Source organism: Tasmannia lanceolata, unplaced genomic scaffold (genome assembly GCF_043159265.1).
Source record: "Tasmannia lanceolata isolate RefF3 unplaced genomic scaffold, GAP_Taslan_0.1 ptg000007l, whole genome shotgun sequence".
Classification (NCBI taxonomy): domain Eukaryota; kingdom Viridiplantae; phylum Streptophyta; class Magnoliopsida; order Canellales; family Winteraceae; genus Tasmannia; species Tasmannia lanceolata.
Window position 1 is genome coordinate 8,790,717 of NW_027518684.1, and position 20,192 is coordinate 8,810,908.

Below are 20,192 nucleotides of genomic sequence, written 5' to 3' on the forward strand. Positions count from 1 at the left end.
AGAGGTGGTGGCGGGTGGGTGAATGGTGGTGGTGATGATGAAGCTTGAGCTCCCTTCTCTGCAAATACTCTCCCCCTTCTCTCTCTTGTGGCTGCCCTAACCCCCCAAAAAAGAAATGAAGAAGAAGAACCCTCCTCCCTAAACCCTAGTTCGGTCTCTTTTACATATTCATGGTTTTAAATTTCGGCCGAAATCTGAAATAAACTGAAATTTGCCGAAATTTGGAATTTCGCGAACCGAAATTTCGATTTAAAACTGTTACAAAATTTAGGCCGAAAATTTCGAAATTTCGGAATTTCGGTCCAAAATTTCGAAATTAATTAAATAATATTTTATAGTTATTACCGAATTTCGGCCCGAAATTTCGGTGTGGGTCCGAAATGGGTACCGAAACCGAAATTTAAAACCTTGTTTACAAGTGAGGGGGATTGTGATGATATCAGCACCCCCAAGCTTTGATAATTACACCCATTCATTTCATCCTTACCCTTTTGGTTAGATATGGATGGTAATTAGTATGACCACACATGATTTGACAAACTACCCTCCTGTTACATGGGGAAATGATATATCTCACCCCTCCTATTCTATGGACAGCCCCTATGGTACATTTATGACTACTCTTTTAATCTCCAAGAGGATTCCAAGTAAACTGTAAAAGGCAGGGAAGTGAACAAAAGAAAATGATATCTTTGCCTCCTCTTTCTTCTTTGGACAGCCCTCTTTAGCATATTTTCTACGCTATAAGGGGTGGTCTAAGCAAGAAAAGGGAAGAGCGAATTACTTTTCTCTTGTATCTTTTCCTAGGGAAATGATATTGGCACATCCATATTTTGATAATTACACTCTCCCTGCTTGTCTTTTCTCATTTGTGGGGTGCTTTGTAAAAGCCATTTGATAATTCTTTAAATCCCAAGACAAATTGGGTTAGTGAAAATATCAAAATAGGACCGCGTCGATCTACATTGGAGCCGAGGGGATTCGAATAGAGAAGTGCCAATACCAAAAACTCAGGAGTATTTTATAATTTTTATAAATTTCGGACAAATGAGAGAGAAGATCAAAGCTTCCAAATGACTGATATAAATGGGATTAGGGGCCCATTTGGGCTACAAAAGATTGTTCATCAGGCTATACAATAGGAAATTTTTCGGAATTTTTGGGTTCTTTCGCATTCAAGGCTCAGTTCTTCGGAAATTTCATTAGATTTTTGGAATTGGTTTCAAAATTGCTTTGGGAACTTGAGACTTGATTCTGGAAAACTTTTAATTCGGTTTCAAAACTCGAATTTTGGGACGTTATTCGATTTTGGGAAGTTAGAGTCCGCTCAAAATGGGGTGTCTACAGACCTACATAGTTGTTCTCTTACAAATGGTTTTAATGTAACTAAGGTCTTAGGGTTAGAAAATAAAGGTCCTTCATCAAGGTGGCAAACGGGCCATGCTGGCACGGCACGAAACTTCTCTGCCCGATGTGGCCCGCTTGCCAGGCATGGCATGGCACGGAAAAGTTGAAGGTTAGGCACGGCACGGATTGCCGCCCGTATCGTGCCGGCCCGGGAAAATAGCCCTAAATACTCACTTCTACACTGATTTTACCACGCCGTGCCGCGGGCCTAAACCCCACAGCCCACGTCACTGTAGCTATTTGTGCCGTGCCTTGCCGGGCCGCGGGCTGGCACGACCCGTTTTCCCCCTTGAGTCCTTCATTAGATTAGAAGGGGAGCGTTGAAACTACTCACAACAAATAGTGGGGAAATATATATTCACCCCCTGTTCTTCCCCAGCCCACCCCTTTTTGTTTAAAAAGAGTAGTCTAGAGTTGGGGTGAACATTATTCCGTTAAAACCGAATAACCGAACCGAATTGGTCGGTTCGGTTTTTTTTTTTTTCGGTTTGGTTTTGGTTTTTTTTTTTTGGAAATTTGGTTATTTGGTTTCAGTTTTAGTTTTCTCAAAAAAAAAAAAAAAATCGGTTAACCGAATAACCAAAATTATTGATGAAAACCATTTTTTTTTCAAAAAAAGTGCTATATGTGCACTCCGTAGGATGATCAAAATCATCCATTTGATTGATCACAACTTAATTAGGTTGTGCTCAAAAAATCATTTCGATCGGATGATCCTAGCCCTCCAATCCAAACTGAGATTTTGATTTTTTTTTCCCTCTTTTTCTCCCACAATTCGGTTATTAATAACCGAATTTTTATTCGGTTCGATTTCGTTCGATTTTGGTTCGGTTTCGGTTACCGAAATATTACCAAATTTCAGTCTATTCGGTTCGGTTTAAACCGAATAACCACCCCTAGAGTGTGGCGCGCACGCACACATATAGGCCAATAAATAAAGTTTTAACGACAGTATATGAATTGTAATTCTAATGGTCGCCCTCAACACTAAGGACTAAGAGTAAAGAGAAGAGTGCCAATATGGCAATATGTGCCTCAAAGATAGCCGTGGTGCCATGCCAAACAGTCATCCAATGCGATAAAGGCCTAAACAAATCTATAGTTGATGGATCAAGGGTTTAGGATCACATATTCAAGATGGGTTCAGCAAAAACCGGCCATAATTGTGATAACAGGTCAGATGACCATAATTGTGATAACAGGTCAGATCAACGGATGCGATGACATCTACTTGATGCATATGCTGTCCAAAAGGGGAGATCATCCATGTGTGGTGACCCTCCCAGATCAATGGCTCTGATTATCTAGCCAAAACCGACCTTTTTTTTTTATGTGTAAGCTGAGGGTTAGACAAAATGCCAAAACCGAAATAGTTCATTTCAAAGTAAACTGTGTTTCCCTATTCATTTCAAGCAATGTATCACTATAATCTATAATTCTATACATAGAGATAGAAAATATTAAAGCTGAAATGGAAGTAGGAAACCACAAGAATTTTGGTTAACTATTATCAATCTTCAAGCTATTTTACGACTTAATGCTCTCTCCTTTTCCATTCTTTCGAAGAGGCTCCCGTCATAAACAGCTCTCACTGTCTCCTTTTGCAGCAATCCCTCCTTGTCTTTACACAAAACGTAGAGTATCTTCCATTCCGTCCAGCTCGCGAACCTGTAACAAGCACACATCAGTTCATCTTACATATGCCTAGAAAAGCTTCCAACAAATAGAGCTCTGTACCTGGGCCCTTTTTGGATTGCAGGAAAAAACGTTTCTCGTGGAAAAGCTTTTCTTCTGAAAGATTTTTGCCTCCACATTTAGAAGGAAATGCTATAGTTATGGCTTATTTAGAGGGATATCATTATAAATTGAAGGTCCTCTAAATAAAACTTGTGGTTCTGTTTGCTTTTTTCATTTGTGGTCAAATGATGGAAAAATAAGAAATTTTAGAAAAAAAATTATTTTCCTAACTTTTCAACACAATCCCTGCATTCCAAACAGGGCCAATTTAGCGATATTAATCACAGCTTTAATTGACTAATAACACTATAAACAAACCTTAAGACTCCCCTCGATGGTTTCATTGTTTGCATCAATAATGAAACAAAACACCATGTGCAAAAGAAATTCTATGAAAAAAAACATTTGACAAGAGAGGTGGAATGATGAAAAAAAGGAGGTAAAATCTGTCCCGCTTCATAGCAACCAAAGGAGCCCAAGTTGACTATTGTGATGAAATCAAATGCACATAAGAAAAAAAAAAGCATCCTTTCAAGAGAACACTCACCATCCTTTGTAGTCTTTGGGAACTCGATTCGCCTTCAGCATCTCCATCAATTCACTCCATGTTAGAGCGTTAGGGTTGGTAACTGCATGCTTTTGGAAAATCTCCTCAAATCTTGATGACACGAACCTTGTCAAAACAAATAAAAATGAGATTATACGATTATTGAAGATACGTTGTAGTAAAGTGGGGGATTCGTTCTTCTACGACTATAAGAACCCCGCTCAACGGTCGATACATAGAAGACCAAAAAACCCTGAAGACCATTACCAAGGGCAGCGGGTAGCAAGCTGAACTGTGAATGAAGCAAATAAATCGGTCAACTAGACCAAGGGCGGTGGGTTACATAAGGATCCTTTTTATATCTCTGTAGTAAAGTGTTTGGTCTCAGGGTGAGAATTTAAATGGGAATGATGAGGGGTGGAAGACCCAATAGAGTTCTAGCGTGTTATTACCTTCCTTCTGCATCGTAGACTCCAGAGTCGCTCCCGTGTTTGGCTTTGTGGATATTGTTTATGTAGATTGGGAAAAGAGGGGAAAACCATTTTCCCTGCATCATAAAGAGGATTATTTTCTAATTCCAATTATTATAAATAAAACCCTATATTTATGTTGAAGCATATATGATTAAATAACACCAACTTTAATAGCTTAAGCTTTTGGAGTAATTGATTGTTTGACATCACCACATGGCAGTTCTTGGATTCAAAACCCAACAACCCCATACTAAAAATCTACGTGTAAAGCCAACCCAAAGAAAGAGCGGTCACACATGAGGGGGAGTGTTGAAATATAAGTGATTAAATAACATCAACTCTAGCAGCTTAAGCTTTTGGAGTAATTGGTTGTTTCACAAATAAGAAGATGGCAGATAGCAGTTATTATAACATATGCAGATCAACGACCACAATGATAATGCAAAATAAATTGTTGAAGATATGGCTATTAAGTCAGAGTAAAACATTTTCATGTGGATATCTTAATGGGTGGATAAAATGTGTTGGGTGCGTTTGGAATACAGGAATCAGGAATCGATATATATTTTTGGTAGGTAAGCCGGGATTGAACCTCCGACCTCAAGGTTGAGAAACAAAGCCTCAACCATTGAGCTATAGACCGAACCCCAATGTAAGGGATATCATTACCAACTATTAATTCTGACTATAGTGTCTGGGTGTGAAAACAACCATTAGGCCAAAAGCGTTAGCTGTTAAAGTTGGTGTTATTTAATCATTTATACAAACCTTTCCCCCAATTCAGATTCAATTCTCATTGAGAGAGACAAAGGGCATTGCAGGAATGAGATCTACAGAGTTAAAGAAGGAAAAAACTAAAGAAAAAAACAAATCTTCAACAGCGATGGGAAGCTAGAAATAAAAGAGCATTGCATGAACAAGATCTACAGAGCTAAAAAATCTCAGCACACTTCATAAAAAAAAAATTAAACATCAGAAAGCTACACAGGAAATGCAATATCTAAAACAAGATAGGAAAACTCATCCATTAAGCTCGGGATGAGGCAGAAAACAAAAATCCACAACTTCAACAGCTAAAGAGATCTGAAAACCCACTTCTTCAACAGCACAAATCGGAAAAAACACTAATACCACTCCTTGGGATATCAAAAACCAAACAAAAGCATCTACTTTCGTCCAAAACCAAATCAAAGCATCAGCCTTCATAAAACCCATATCAAAGCATATGCATTAATCATCTACCAGCTTATTTAGCTGCTAGGCACTTTAGCAAAGTCTCCTCACCCACTTCTCAATACTTGGGCAAGCTGAAAGCTTCAATTGCTAGACTAGAAAGGGCAAAATGGGAGAGAGATGGGTGGTGGAGGTTACTATTGTGGTTAGGGCTTTAAGAATTAATGTTGTTGGTGGTCACATTTTATATTAGGAATTAGAGAGAGGTGTTGTCCATCCTCTCTACTCCTAGCAACGTGGCACATCCAAGCAACAGGGCAGATCCATCGTCCAACACTTTGTCCTTGTGCTACCCATGTTTATGGCGCACCAAGTTTTATATGTACTTATTTGGCAAGAAAAAAACCGCTGACCTACTGCAACTGCTAAGAAAAAGTATGGTACTCTAAGTGCATCTGCCATTGTTGTTAGTGTCAGTGTCATGCCAAAGTCCATGACTTTTGAGACCATCATAATATATTCCACTAAAGAATGTTTTCTATTTCAATAACTTTTTCTAATTTGTTTAGTCCTAATTTCATGCCAAAGTTCATTACTGTCATGCCAGAGTCCATGATTGTTTCGACCATCACAATATATATAGAGTCCATTACTGCTGCGACCGTCACTGTCATGCCAGCGTCCATGATTGTTTCTACCATCACAATATATTCCACTGAGGAGACTAAATAACGTTTTTTATTTCAATAAAATTTTCTAATCGGTTGAGTTTAGTCCTAATTTCATGAAGTTTTCTAAGGAAGTAACCCATCACCAAGGAAATCACCAGAGCAATAGTTCCTGGCGCTAGAGAAATTTGAGGAAGAACCAACCCTTAACGACGGAAAAGGCTAAAATTTGGAAGAGAATGCACTAGCTCATCCGGAAAAGAGTCCCTGGCAAATTCCACCGACTTGGATGAGGGATCATGGTAAAAAGGTGCAGAGGAAAAAGGGAAACCATCCACCCCTCATTTCCCTACCGTCATCTACTCGTCTGAGAATAAACCATCAGAAGATGACAAAGAACAACAGAAATAGGAGCTGGGTCAAAAGACGATAGCCCGCCTCCCATTGAGAACAAACCACCTTTAACAGAGGTCACATCATTTAGAACAAACTACCAGAAGATGAGGAAGAGCCAGAGAATCAGAAAGTTATGTCAGAAGTTGATACACCTCTCGAAACATTAGGGGCATCAAGTTCATGAAGGATAGCAGGAAGTTGACCTCTATGAGCTTGTAATCTGTTTCTTCACGATCAATTTGCTCATAGGTCTCTAGTATTTTTGGATTATTTGTGTCTTTGTTTTTTTTCCTACCTAGTGTGTCTCAAGTAGGGATGTTAACTTTCATTTAATAAACTGGTAGGGGTCCCCACCAAACCCAGCTTACCTCGGAAAAAAAAAAAGGGTTTTATGAGGACACTCACCACGACCTTGTAATTCCAAGATTTGAGGGCTTTGTAGAGATTGACAAGATTTACAACAAGATGAAGGAGGGTCGATTTGAAAACAAATTTGATAGAAGGCACAAAAACATTCATGCAAATGTTACTAGCAATCTTCAATTTTGAAAGAGGATTGTTTGACGAATGAAAGAATCCGAAGACCACTTGAAATTAGATAGACAATAATGCGGTCCCTTCTCCATGATGTGACTTGGGAAGACTAAACAACCATATACTAGAATCATTTGTCGTTAGAGACAAGTATAGTAACATTTTTAAATGTATGGTTCACCCTAGAAACGGTCCAGATCATCCGACTATGAATGTATGGTTATGATTATGAGAGAGAAAGAGAGAGAGACTTGCCGGGGGGAGGGTGCGAGGACTGAGAGCCAAATTAATAAAGAAAGCAGCGAAGGTGGACAAGGCCATGCCACACCCAATCGCACGAAACCCTAAACAACAGGGAAAAAAACAAGAGACAAAGAGACAGTTAAGGAAAAACGTAATTAAAAAGGGGAAATATATGTGAAGGAAAAAGACCTTGGAATGTCTCCCATGGAGAAACGATCCCATCTTTGTTCCTGTCAAAGAACGCAACATGCTTTTGCAGAACGTTCAAATCCCCGCCGTTGGATTCTCCTAAAACCTCACCCTCTTTAGAGGAGAAAAAATTACATAAATTTAATAAACAAGCAGAGAGAGAGAGAGCTTAAAATTTCATAGGCATACATACCTTCACTTTGAGAAGTCATGGATAACAGAGAGAGAGAGAGAGAGAGAGAGAGAGAGAGAGATTTGGGTTTGGAGTACAAAAAGGAAAGATTGCAAGCAGGAGAAGGGGAATCGAACCTGGTTCTTCGCTCCGTCACACTTGCTTAGAAGTAACTATTTGTTTTGATTTACAAGCAATCTTATCCTTACGCGTGTCTCTCAGACGTTAATAGATCTTTGAAACGTGTATCTCATCTTTCAGTTGTCGATGCCAAGTGCCAACCAAGAAAGAAGAGGAAAACACTCGTAAAACGCGGGCTCCCTTCGGGAAATAAAAACAATCATGGCTAATGGCTTAAACTCCATTTTTAAGGGTTAAATTATCCTAGGAATGCCATAAATATCAGACCTCTCAACAGCCGTCACACGCGGCAAACTAAGCAATACATGCATGTTATTATGGTGTATATTGCGTGGGTTATAACTTACAAGTTACAACCAAGGTTTTAAATTTCGGTTTAGGAATGGGTTTCGGGATAATATTAAATAATGAATAAAAAAAATAGATTTTTTGGTCTAATCCCTTAAATTTCCCGAAAACGAAATTTCGATCGAAAATTTTTAACGTTTCGATTTAACCCAATTTCAATTTCATTCTCGACCGAACCCGAAATTTCGGTCGAAAGAAATTTAAAACCCTGGTTAAAACCAAAGTTTTAAATTTAATGCGTTTCGGTCCTCACCGTATCCGAAATTTCAAATTTTCGTTCGTTTAAAATCTATCGAAATCAACTTCGTTTATATTTTATCCCTTACAAAATTTCGTTGAAATTATCGAAATCAATTTCGTTTATATTTTATCCCGTACAAAATTTCGTTGAAATTACTAAAATTTAGATAATTTCAGCTGAAATTTCAGAATAATACTAAATAATAATAAAGGGGAGTGATAAATCGACTCCCATATATCTTAAATCGACCCCATGTGTCTGTCTATCTCCACTTTCTCTCACTAACCCAGAGGAGAGAGAAAGACACATAGGGAGTCGATTTAAGATATTTGGGAGTCGATTTATCACTGTCCTAATTAAAAACAGATTTTTTGGAGATATACCTTAAATTTTGGCCCGAAATTCCCAAAATTTCGATCGAATTTGGTAATGTTTGGATTTCACCCAATTTCGATTTCGGTCTCAACCGAAACCTCGAAATTTAAAACCTTGTTTATAACAATCAAAAATAGAAAAAAGAAAAAAAAATGTGTTCTAAGTTAAAAAAAAGAGAGAGCGGGAGATAGGAGAGTAAATTGAAAAATCAGAAACCAACAAATTACCAGCGAGCACGTTGGACTTCCATCATTAAAAATAGCAAGCACGATCTTTTGAACTCCAGCTTCAAAATTCGTTGTGATCAATCTCAAAAAAAGAAAAAAAGATTTTCATCTTTGCCAGCATCAATTCTTGCACTTTTCTCTACACGGACATCAGCTCTCTCAAGTTTCTACTTATCATTTTCTTTGCTTAATTTTTCAATCGCTACGATGATACTGTCAAAGCATTCCCGAATCGCTTCGCAACTAATTTTTTCTTCTTAGGTTTCATTGACAGCTCACTTCCAAAGCCATCCAATACTACTGGTACGGATTATGTTCAATAGACCCGCACATGGTTTTATCATGGCTATTGAATTCATTATGAAAAGAAATTGCCACGAGTGTCATTTACACTGATTCGGCTCATGAATTGTGGCAAGATCTTAAGGAGTGTTTCTCTCAAGTGAATGCTCCGAGAATATTCCAAATACAACGAGATATTTTATCCGTTACTCAAGAGCAACAGTCAGTAGCAAATTACTTTACCAAACTAAAGGGATATTGGGACGAGCTCTCTATTTATAGGACACCACCTACTTGTTCATGTGGTGGAATGAAAAAGTTGATGGATTATCAACAAGAAGATAAAGTAATACATTTCTTGATGGGACTTAATGATTCTTATACTGCTGTTCGAGGGCAAATCCTTCTTATGGATCCCTTTCCTTCGATTAATCGAGTGCTTTCCCTTGTACTCCAAGAGGAACGACAACGTGAAGTTGCAGCTTTTGGTCCCCAATCCACAGAAGCTACAGCCTTATTCGTAAAGGGAAAATTCAATAACAAAGCCATTAGATATGATGATCGTGATAATCAGGACAAAGGGAAGAAATCTCAAGGATCCAAAGGTGACCGAAATTGTGATCACTGTGGTTGGGTCTAATAACAAGCAGAATATGCTTCCTTTCACCACTGAAGAATGCCGCCAACTTTTGGATATGCTTCATACTCATCAGCTTAATGCCCATCAGCCCATGGCTCACCTAGCAGGTCCTTCACAACTAGGAACAAATCTTTCAAGTACATCTCTTAGCTTGGCCTCATTTAATAAGTCTACACCATGGATACTTGATACCGGAGCCACTAACAATATGGTTAGCTGTGTTTCACTTTTGTCCTCCATTACTTGCATCGGAACCAACCCTGTTAAACTTCCTAATGGAATCTTGCATTAGTTTCACATATTGGGACTCTGTCATTGTCACCATCTCTTGTATTAAAAGATGTGCTTTGTGTTCCATCTTTTAATTTCAATCTTATATCTATTAGCAAGCTTACCCAATATTCTAATTGCTCCATAACCTTCTTCTCTGATTCTTGTGTTATTCAGGACCGGTCCTTGAGGATGATGATTGGAGCGGGTAAGGAGATGAACGGCCTTTACCATTTCTACCTCCCAAAGCAGTCAGAATCTCATTCAGCAGCACTTGCTTCTTCCTTTGATTTATGGCACAAGAGGATGGGACATCTTTCTAATAATCGCTTGATTTTTTTAGCTAAATATGTTTCAGATATTTCTATTTCGCATCCTACACATTGCGATGTGTGTCCCCTTGCTAAGCAAACTCGACTTATTTTTCCTTTGAGTATTAGTTCTACTGTTGAACAATTTCAATTGATTCATTGTGATGTTTGTTGAATAAGTGAGGGTACTGTTGTTGATAGAAAACAGAAACTTGTTGCTTCAGGGCGTGATATCACTTTCCTTAAGACAAGATTCGCCCCCACTAGTAGTGTGCAAAGGGGATCCGTGAATTGCCTCCAAGATACAATGAAGCCTAGTAGGGAAGCCCTACTAATGTTTGATGACGCGTAGCACTAGCGGAATCAAACCCGAAATGCCCTTCCGAAATTTCAAGCCTTAGAGAAATTTCTAGTAATGTTTCTGCAGAAAAACAGTATCTAAAACAGTAAACAAAAGAAAAACAGTATGTAGAAATACTTGGGGATTTTGTAGGAGTGTAGAAGAGAGTGTAAAGTCTCAGAATTTCCAATTCGTTTTTTCTATTTGAAATGACCGAATTCTGCACATTTTATAGACCACCTGGTGTCTTTTCAGTGTGAAAAACACCTCTACAGGGCACCTTTCCAGAATATTTGAAATTTGACCGTTAGATCGCACCCATTGATATTGAACGGTCCTGATCGATCCTAGATGTGACTGTTGGTTTGAGTAAAACCTCTCTCCAACCCAGTCATCGTTAGATCAACCATCTATGGTGTGGATCGCACCCCCTTGGCACTTGACCGTTGGGGGAAGGGACACAACCCATTTGATCACACCCTTTGACCGTTGGAGTTATGGACCCGTTGGGCCAACCGTTAGGCCCGAACCGAAGCCCAACCCAACCGGTCGGCTTGATGGGCCTACGAACCATTTGGCCCACACCCATCCAACCGGTCCACCTTCATCTTGATCCAACGGTGCAGATCAAATCTGGAAAAATTAAAGGCTGCAATCGCTCCTCGGGACGTTGCGTACGTGCGAAGTGCAAAGTGCGCCTAAAAAAGCGCCACTCTGCGCCCTATAGCCCATTGCCCACGCCGCGCGCGCGTGCGCGTGCGCGTATGCGAACGGTGCGTTGCACCGTCCCGCGGGTCCAACCATGGGTTCAACCCAATGTGCAATCAAACAAGTAATAGAAAAGTGTAGTGCTTTATAAGCCCTTCTCTTTTTCCGGTACGGGACTATCTTTTCAACTACACTTCTACATCCTTTTGTAAAAGCAAATCTTTCCAAGAAAATATTTTCTTTTTCCCAAACGCTTTTGATAAAACATTTTCCAAAACACTAAAACATGCAAAACATATGATTTTGAAAATCCAAAATCACTAACAATATTTGGGGTAGTTATCGAGTGGCTTCTCTTAATGGTGCACACTACTTCTTAACCATTGTTGATGACTTTACTAGGTGCACGTGGGTTTTTTTAATGCGGCATAAAACAGAAACCTGTCATTTAATTCAATCATTTTTTGCCTTGGTTGAAACTCAATTTGGTTGCAAAATTAAGCAGATCCGAAGTGAGAATGGACCTGAGTTTGACATGCATTCTTTCTACCAAGAAAAAAGAATTATTCATCAACGAAGTTGTGTTGCCACTCCACAACAAAACAGAGTTGTTGAACGAAAACATAGACATCTCTTAGAAGTTGCTCACGCCTTGAGATTTCAAGCCAATTTGCCACTTCGTTTTTGGGGGGAATGTGTTCTCACAGCTACTTACCTCATTAGCCACACCCCTACACCCATCCTCTCTGGAAGAACACCATACGAGGTCCTATTTAATGTTAAACCCTCCTACTCCCACTTGCGCATTTTTGGGCGTCTATGTTATGTCGGCTCTCTTGCTTCAAATCGTTCTAAATTTGATCCCCGTGCACGAAAATGTGTTTTTCTTGGATATCCACATGGTCAAAAAGGGTATAAATTTTTTTATCTCGACACTCAAACCCTTTTTACCTCAAGGGATGTTGTTTTTCATGAAGACATATTTCCTTTTCAGTCTCACCACCTAGAACCACCAGCACTGGTTCTACCTCTTCCATCACCAAATCAGGTTGACAATTCTGATTCACCAGATCAGGTTGACCATTTAGATTGTCATTCTCTCCCACTAGAGACGGCTCCTCCGCCTAATGAACCATTGGAATCAACTCCTGCACCTCATAATTCTGGACGACCAACACGGGATCAACATCGTCCTAATTACTTGCAGGATTACCATTGTGAGCTTGCCGTTCATCCCTCACCCAATTCGTCACTTCCCTCAATAGCAGGACCTACAGTAAGTACTCATCACCCAATCTCTCATTTCCTTTCTTATGATAAACTCTCCCCATCTCACCGAGCCTTCTCTGTAGCTATCTCTTCCATTATAGAACCAAAGTCCTTTCGGGAAGCTGTTAAAGATCCAAAATGGTGTGAGGCCATGGCTCTTGAAATTCAAGCCTTGGAAGCTAACAACACTCTGACACTCTCTTCCTTGCCAACTAACAAGGAACCCATTGGATGCAAATGGGTGTACAAGGTCAAATACAATTCAGATGAGTTCGTTGAACGCTACAAGGCCCGCTTGGTAGCAAAGGGATACAATCAAAAGGAAGGATTGGATTATCAAGAAACATTTGCCCTGGTTGCTAAACTTGTCACCGTTCGATGCTTATTAGCTGTTGCAGCAATTAACAATTGGCATCTTCACCAGTTAGATGTTAACAATGCATTTTTACATGGGGACCTCAATGAGAAAGTATACATGGAAAGACACTATCCTAATCTAATTTACTTGCCTAATCTAACCTAACCAACCAATATAGCCTAATCAAATCAAATCTTCTAATCTCAGAATATTTGATCTTGATTTGATTGCATTCTCTAATAGAGGGAAGATCAGCCTCTAGACCCATTTCAAGGGAAGGATCAGACCTCCTCAAAACACAATTTCCGGAGAAAGTTTCTTCATTCCTTTAATTTATTTCATCAAGGTGGGCCCCATTTAGTCACGTAATAACAACTAGAAATATTTGTTAGAATTCTATAAGGGCCCGTTTGGATGCCGAGAAGATTTTGATTTGGATTTCTTGCATTTGCGGCCCTTCTTGCGTAGCCTAAAACAAATAAAAAGAGAGAGAAAAGCGAAAGCACCATTAGCCCATGAAATAGATAAAAGTGGAAAATATAAAATCAATTATCCCTAAGAGACATACATGAATTCAAGAAAACCTAGAAAGGTAAACACAAGAAGGAAAAAAAATGGAGTGTTAGATGTGTAAAATGGAATTACACTGAATTACACTGCCATTAAAAAAAACATGGAATTACACTGTTGCCATGGCTTTTCTTAAATTGTTTCAGAGATTTAGAAGCCTGATGATCACATGGCCTAGTATGTCTCGGAGGACCCAAAATCGATGAGCCAAAGCCCTGTTTATTTTAGATTATGACATCTGATTGCCAATCCAAAGCCTATTACTGTGTTTGGATTCAAAATTACATTTACATTGAGTCCAATAATAGGTTTTCAGTTGAGTCACAATCGGTTATCATAATCTAAAATGAATAGGGCCTACTGGTTTTCTCTGTTTTTTGAGAGGTGGATAAAGAGAGAGATTGAGACTTGGAGAGAGAAAGAGGGAGAGATTGAGAGAGAAAAGTGAGAGAAATACCACCTGATTGAGATTAAGCATACTTTCTATCTTCTTTAAATTTTTTGAGAAATTCTTATATTATGATATTGAGGTAATTAAAATTGGGCGATATTTTGTCGTCCCCCCTAGGATAATGCGCCCCACTTTTAATGTGACATGACGACAAAAAAACATTTAAGTCTGCCCACAATTCACGTTAAAAGGGGGCACTTGGAGTGGATTAGTTTGTAAGTATAAGTAGAGCGGAAATATCAGCTCCCTTAAATTAATGTACGAAATATCAGCTCCCTTCATCATTAATGTACGGAAATATCAGCTCCCCTACGCTTTGGATATTTCCACTCCACTTTTAGAGTTGGAGTGGATTGGTCTAAAAGGGGAGTGAAAATATCAATTCCCTAATTTAAATTCCATTATGTCGATAGGTAGATTCCTTCACACAAATGTTTACCGCGGAGGTTATTTAATAGTTGTTTAGAAATTGAGAGGTGTTAGCAAAACCACAATTCCTTTTGCTAAAAGGAATAATGGGTCCTTATTTGGCTTCAGGCTGCAAAAAGAGACAGAGAGGGAGTGGGAGCACCTACCACCTAAAGTAGGGCAAATTGTTAGTTCTATCAAAATGACCAAAGCACCCCTATTTTAGAGATAAATTTTTAAAGTAAAACCTAGTGACTCCTACGGCCGGATTCAACCAGCCCCGTAGTCTTTGTGCCCGGCCAGGCTTATAAGAGGAAAGTCGAGGCTACAAAAGGTGTTTGCGAGGGATGATAAATCTTTGGTGGAGATATGAAAGAATTGATGCTTAAAAGCACAGACAATATTCGCCCCCACAAGCTGTTGAATTGATATGCATGGGGATGTCGGTTGACAGACCAGAAACAGGATTGGAGTTCACTCTAACCTTTTTTTTTATTTGAATGGCTCTATAGTTCCTTAGCCCACTCGACATCAAGGTCTGATAATGGGATTTTTATTGATTCCTCCCCCTATGTAAACCCATACGCCAATGTTCCCCACTCTGCTTGGTAGGCCTTGCTCTCTTTAGTCTTTTTATTATTGTCTCCAAGCCAGCGAACAAATGGACCTAAACATTAACTTTAAGAAAGGCTTGATAATGCGAGTTAATGTTAGAGATCGATTTCCGAGTCTTCTCAAACATAAGGGGCTCATGAATTAACTGGATTGAAGAGAACGCTCATGTGAAATCATAATGTAATCCCATATCGAGAAGTGATTACAAGCGTATAATGGGTAATTGCTACACCTAAAGCCTGTTGGTTTAAGATTATGACAACCGAACAGTGCCTTACATCAAGGTCGTTTTCTATTTTAATGGAGATGGTGCCTGAGCGTGCGCTGGACTTCATGGCCTTGATATTTGATCCAACAGCAGCCCACTTGACTTCACGCCTTGTTAGAATATGTGGAATCCAGCGGCTAAAATGGATTAAGATCTCACCATTGGATCATCTTGGAAGTAGATTAGGTAAGTTGGATAAACAAGGCAACTAGATAAATTAGGCAAGTGGATTAAAAGAGGCAAGCAATAAGGATTATTTCCTTCTAGAATTATCTTGATTCCATTCCATGTTTATCATATGTAAATGCTCTATATAAGCACACATTGATCCTCTTGTAAATGCATCCAGCTTTAGTGAAATCTCTAGAATTTATCACGCCTTTGATATTTGATCCAACAGCAGCCCACTTTTTAAGAGGCTGCTGTTAGATCAAATATCAAGGGCGGTACTTTTGACATACAATGGACTTCACTCTCAGGCACCATATAATTTCTCCTATCTGTAAGCTTTTAAAATGTATTATGCAAATGGCTCATGAATTCGAGCCAAACTTCACTAATTTACCAATGAATCCCATGAAAATGAGCAAAACTTCACTGACTTCCGAATGAGTTAATTGAACCTAATTGAAATATACATCTTCTTTGTGTTTCTTTCCCCTTTTGTAATTGAATCTGCTGTCCTAACTCTAAACTATGAGTTATTTGGCCCTAGCAGAAACAACAACAAGAAACAGAGTTGGGACTGAGAATGGTGTTTCTATGTCCATTCACAGGGACCCCTCTTTATAGAAGAACACAAATGTGTCGCCTTCTGCTTCTCCTCTTGCTTATCCTGCCCCCTGCAGGTATGACTATAATGATGCAATTGGCCTACTAGATTTAGAAATACGAATCACTAATTCATCCAGTGCCTCTTTCATCCACAGATACTGACAGTTTTCTCTTGCTTCAACCACAGTCACCTGTATCGATTCACAACAACTATTTTAGGATAACTAATTCGAGAATCTACGAACACATTACACACAAGATTAATCTGTGCTTCGTCTAAATTATGGTCATGAAGTCTTATTCGAACCTACCCATTTCCGTTGACGGGTCTCCTTCTCAGGCCAGAGATCGAGTTGTTCCGTTACAAGCAAAGGAAACATGTGCCCCTCATGAAATACATCTTGGCTTTTGCTCTTGAAACTCCATTGACCTAGCTTTCGCTGCAATGGTGTGGCACAACTCAGTTAGTTGGTGATGAAATAAATGAAATGCAGATCAAATCCTAGGCACTAGGAAGTCTAATGTATACCATTAGATGGTGTCATGCCTTATGTTAACTTTGTACTTTTGCAAACTTGCAGTAAAACCAGATGATAGATGTGAATCTATTATCTCTTTTTATGCTCTAAATAAAGTCCCATCTTTCTATGAAAAAATGATAGGGAAAAGTTAATATGGAGTTGCTAACTTGCTACCGGTGTTTAAAAACTCGTTGACACGACAAGGAACTCAGCTGAGTGGACAAGGATTTTTCTTAGCTGCGTTCGGCGTTGCATTGCATCACATCTGCATTATGTGTTTTGCCTTACATAGTCTATAAAAGCTCCTTTGAACTCTCACGAGTTATGACTGTGTCAACCGCTTTCTTGGCGGTGCCGAGTTGAAAAGGATTTTTCTAGGGCGTTCCGCATCACATCGACATTTTTTTAAACACTGGTTGCTACAGAAGAACAGGGAAAGGAAAGTAGACACTAACCTGGACTCTTCCCTGTACCCCAGCTTCCTCAAATGCTTCTCGCTTAGCCGCCTGTATCATCGATTCATCGGACTCCCAACCTCCCTGAAAATTATAATGTAAAGCAAATTATGGAAAAATGTTACCACCCTTTTCATGAAAAACCATTGTAGGCAAGAATTGAACTGCTGCAATAGCCCATTAGTATTAACACTTTGAATATTGGTGGAACTAAAAAGAGGACGATTCATACCTTAGGGAATAAAATTCCATGCCCTTTTTGTGGAGTGATCACAAGAACTTCCAGCGCCCGATCCACATCATTACTACCAGGTTTTTCGATTTTAAATCTATATGGGATGCACCTACACATTAAAAAAAAAAAAAAACAGAGTATTATTAGACAGAACTGAAAGTAGTAAGAGTTTTACTGAAAAGATCTACAAAACAATCAGTAAAAGGAACCAATAATTCTCAAGAGTAGAGAGTACAAATAAAACAACTGCAATTTTGACCTTAGATTGCCTCTTACACCCACAAATTGCAATTTGAGAGTACAAATAAAACACTCTCAGGTATTTAAAATCCTTGTTACATGTTCAAAAAGTCACGAAAGCTCCTTGTATATTTGAAATAAACAACGATAGACCTTGAATTTACAGAAAATGAACGATTAAAACCCAAGTTCCACAAAAAGCCAAATTTTAAAAAAGCAAGAACAGAGGGTGTAAGAAATTCCATTCCCCAAAGTAAATCCATTTTTTTTCATGTCACAAAACAATAAGAAAAATTAATCATACAGAGCATATGGTCAAATTTTCAGTTCTCACAGAAAATCAAGAAATTTTCTTATACGTTTCTCTTAAACCCATGAGGGAAAAAAACACCAATGATAATCAAAGAACCGAAAACCAAGATAATTTCCTAAAATATTATTCATAAACTCAAGAGAAACAGAAAAAATAAATAAATAAAGAAAATAAAGAGAGGGGGGGGCTGACCCTACAACAAGGCGACGCCCGTTTTGGCTGTAACGTTGAAACTGCCTGCCCTTGCGAGAGACCAAAGTAACCATCTCTGCTCTATCAGAAAAACCCGTCTAAGAAACTCAAAATTTTCAATTACAAATGCCTTTCCCAAACACTAGAAATGATTTTCCCTTTCTACTCTCCAACACACACAGAGAGATAATGACAAACTCTAGAGCTCTTCTACTGGAAACCGAAAAAAACAAAGGAGAAGATAGAAGAAAGGAGAACGAGATGGAGAAGTAACAGTTACGCCTTTCTTTAATAGAGAATAGATTGAAAGACGTGGGTGGCCCACAGGAATTGAAAAATTAGAGAGAACCGTTTATTTGGAGATGATTTTCTCGCCCCCCTGGAGGATAATGCGCTCCCTCTTTACTTGAATTGACGTCAAAAAGCGTTGAAGTCAGGGCACAATTCACGTTAAAAGTGGGGCGCATTATCCTACAATGGGGGCGAAAAAATCATCTCCCTTTATTTCGAACCTTGTCGGACGCGTCGTTTCTCAAGTCTTTTTTTTTTGTGGTTATGATCTTTCGTAGTATCCGTTTCTGGGTCTGACGTGGACTCGTGTGAGGATACGATCCCCTCCGATCAACGGTTGGTGGCCTTCGTCTCATGTGGAGCCCACCCTCGGGTATTTGTAGTCTTGTAGATCACGAAAGTGGGTTTTGCATGTCAGCCCCATCAGATCACCTTAATCGGTGCACAGCGGGGATGATCAGAACCGTTGGATTGGATGACATTCTAAATGATGGTTAAACGGAATGGGCCGTGATAAATTCAACCCCATTCTAGGATAAATTCACCCCTGTATCGGTTGTGTTACAACTCTCTTCGCTTTGAGCACAAACCCTTAGTGGGCCCCAACAATGAATGGTCTAGATGATTGAAGAAGGTGGACATAAAAAAAAGTTGCATCCAAAGGGCAAATATATCATTTACCTACTAATTATTATCTTCAACTTGTGGTACATCTCTCTTTGTCTCTTGATTTTGATCTTGATCTTTCACCTTGAGGCTCTGTTCACTTGTGTTCCTGGGAAAGCAAATCCCTGGAAAATAGCCTCTTTTTTTCTTGACAAAACCTGACAAGACAGAATTCTAGTGTTCACTTGCTTTCCCAGGAAAATAGAATTACACATGTGGAATTTCTACAATAAGTCAAAAAATGACATGGAAAAGCCCATTTCCCACTCCTTTAGGGATTTCATTTCTGACCAAAAACACTCGAATTTTGTTTCCCAAGAAAACTAGTGCAAAAAGATGGGCAAGCAGTTTCCCTGAAAACCTTTTCCTGCGCAAGTGAACAGTCTAAAAACAGTCCAGGGAAACCTTTTCCTGCACAGATTCCCTGAATTTCTTTTCCTAATGCCACGTCAGATTCCCGGGAAACATTTTCTTTTTCTTTCCTAGGAAAACAAGTGAACAAAGCCTGATGGACATGCTTCTTAAAAAATTTAATGAAAGGGGCTTCAATGGTGTTCAATCGATGGCCGGCAGAGCCACTTGTAGAGAAAATTTGAAGTATGGTAGAGTAGGATCAAAACTTGGAGTGACATTTGGTCCACAACATCACCATCGTCCGACATCATACACAGTAGTCAATCTCATCATCATTCATTCCATTGATTTGAGTGATGATATTTTCCACCACCTGCAGTACTTGCACACCCCCTTGATAACGTGATTTGACATAAAGTTGCCCACTTTTCACGTCCAATTAGATTATAAGAGGAGTGTGCACGTAATGCAGGGGGTGAAAATATCATCTACCGATTGTGTGTTTTTTTTTTTTTGACGGACAAGAATAGCTCACTTATAGATTCCCTAGTTAGATACCTACTTCCTCAAGATGCCGATCCATTAGAATAAGACCTCTCACCTAACCTGGATCCGGGATGGAGAAAATTTTGGCTTTGATCGATAGCTTCTAATTGTAATTTAATCATTATATTAATAAATGAGAAGTCCTAAAATGAAGGAAGCCCTTACAAAAAAAAAAAAAACAAGGGATGAAAAGGCTCCCCATTAGTTGTAAATCACCAAAGAAGTGATTTACAACCAATGGGGA

The 20,192-nt window shown here is 39.1% G+C and overlaps 2 protein-coding genes across 3 annotated transcripts; both read right to left on the reverse strand.

Moving 5' to 3' along the window:
- Window positions 1–2,780: 2,780 nt before the first annotated feature.
- LOC143880924 (putative peroxygenase 4) lies at window positions 2,781–7,686 on the reverse strand. 2 transcript variants are annotated; one of them, XM_077383903.1, is made up of 6 exons: window positions 7,561–7,686; window positions 7,368–7,466; window positions 7,191–7,279; window positions 4,144–4,238; window positions 3,692–3,817; window positions 2,781–3,075 (listed from the first exon to the last, which is right to left on the reverse strand). In XM_077383903.1, exons 1-6 carry the CDS (start codon window positions 7,577–7,579, stop codon window positions 2,925–2,927), a joined length of 579 nt encoding a protein of 192 aa, XP_077240018.1. In that variant the 5' UTR covers window positions 7,580–7,686; the 3' UTR covers window positions 2,781–2,924. The 2 variants fall into 2 exon arrangements, with proteins under 2 accessions (XP_077240018.1, XP_077240017.1); XM_077383902.1 differs by having other exon boundaries at window positions 7,368–7,481.
- An 8,258-nt stretch (window positions 7,687–15,944) lies between these two features.
- LOC143881749 (nudix hydrolase 17, mitochondrial-like) lies at window positions 15,945–18,364 on the reverse strand. Its single transcript, XM_077385006.1, has 5 exons — window positions 18,092–18,364; window positions 17,344–17,455; window positions 17,112–17,195; window positions 16,447–16,575; window positions 15,945–16,326 (listed from the first exon to the last, which is right to left on the reverse strand). Exons 1-5 carry the CDS (start codon window positions 18,163–18,165, stop codon window positions 16,216–16,218), a joined length of 510 nt encoding a protein of 169 aa, XP_077241121.1. The 5' UTR covers window positions 18,166–18,364; the 3' UTR covers window positions 15,945–16,215.
- Between the last annotated feature and the right edge of the window lie 1,828 nt (window positions 18,365–20,192).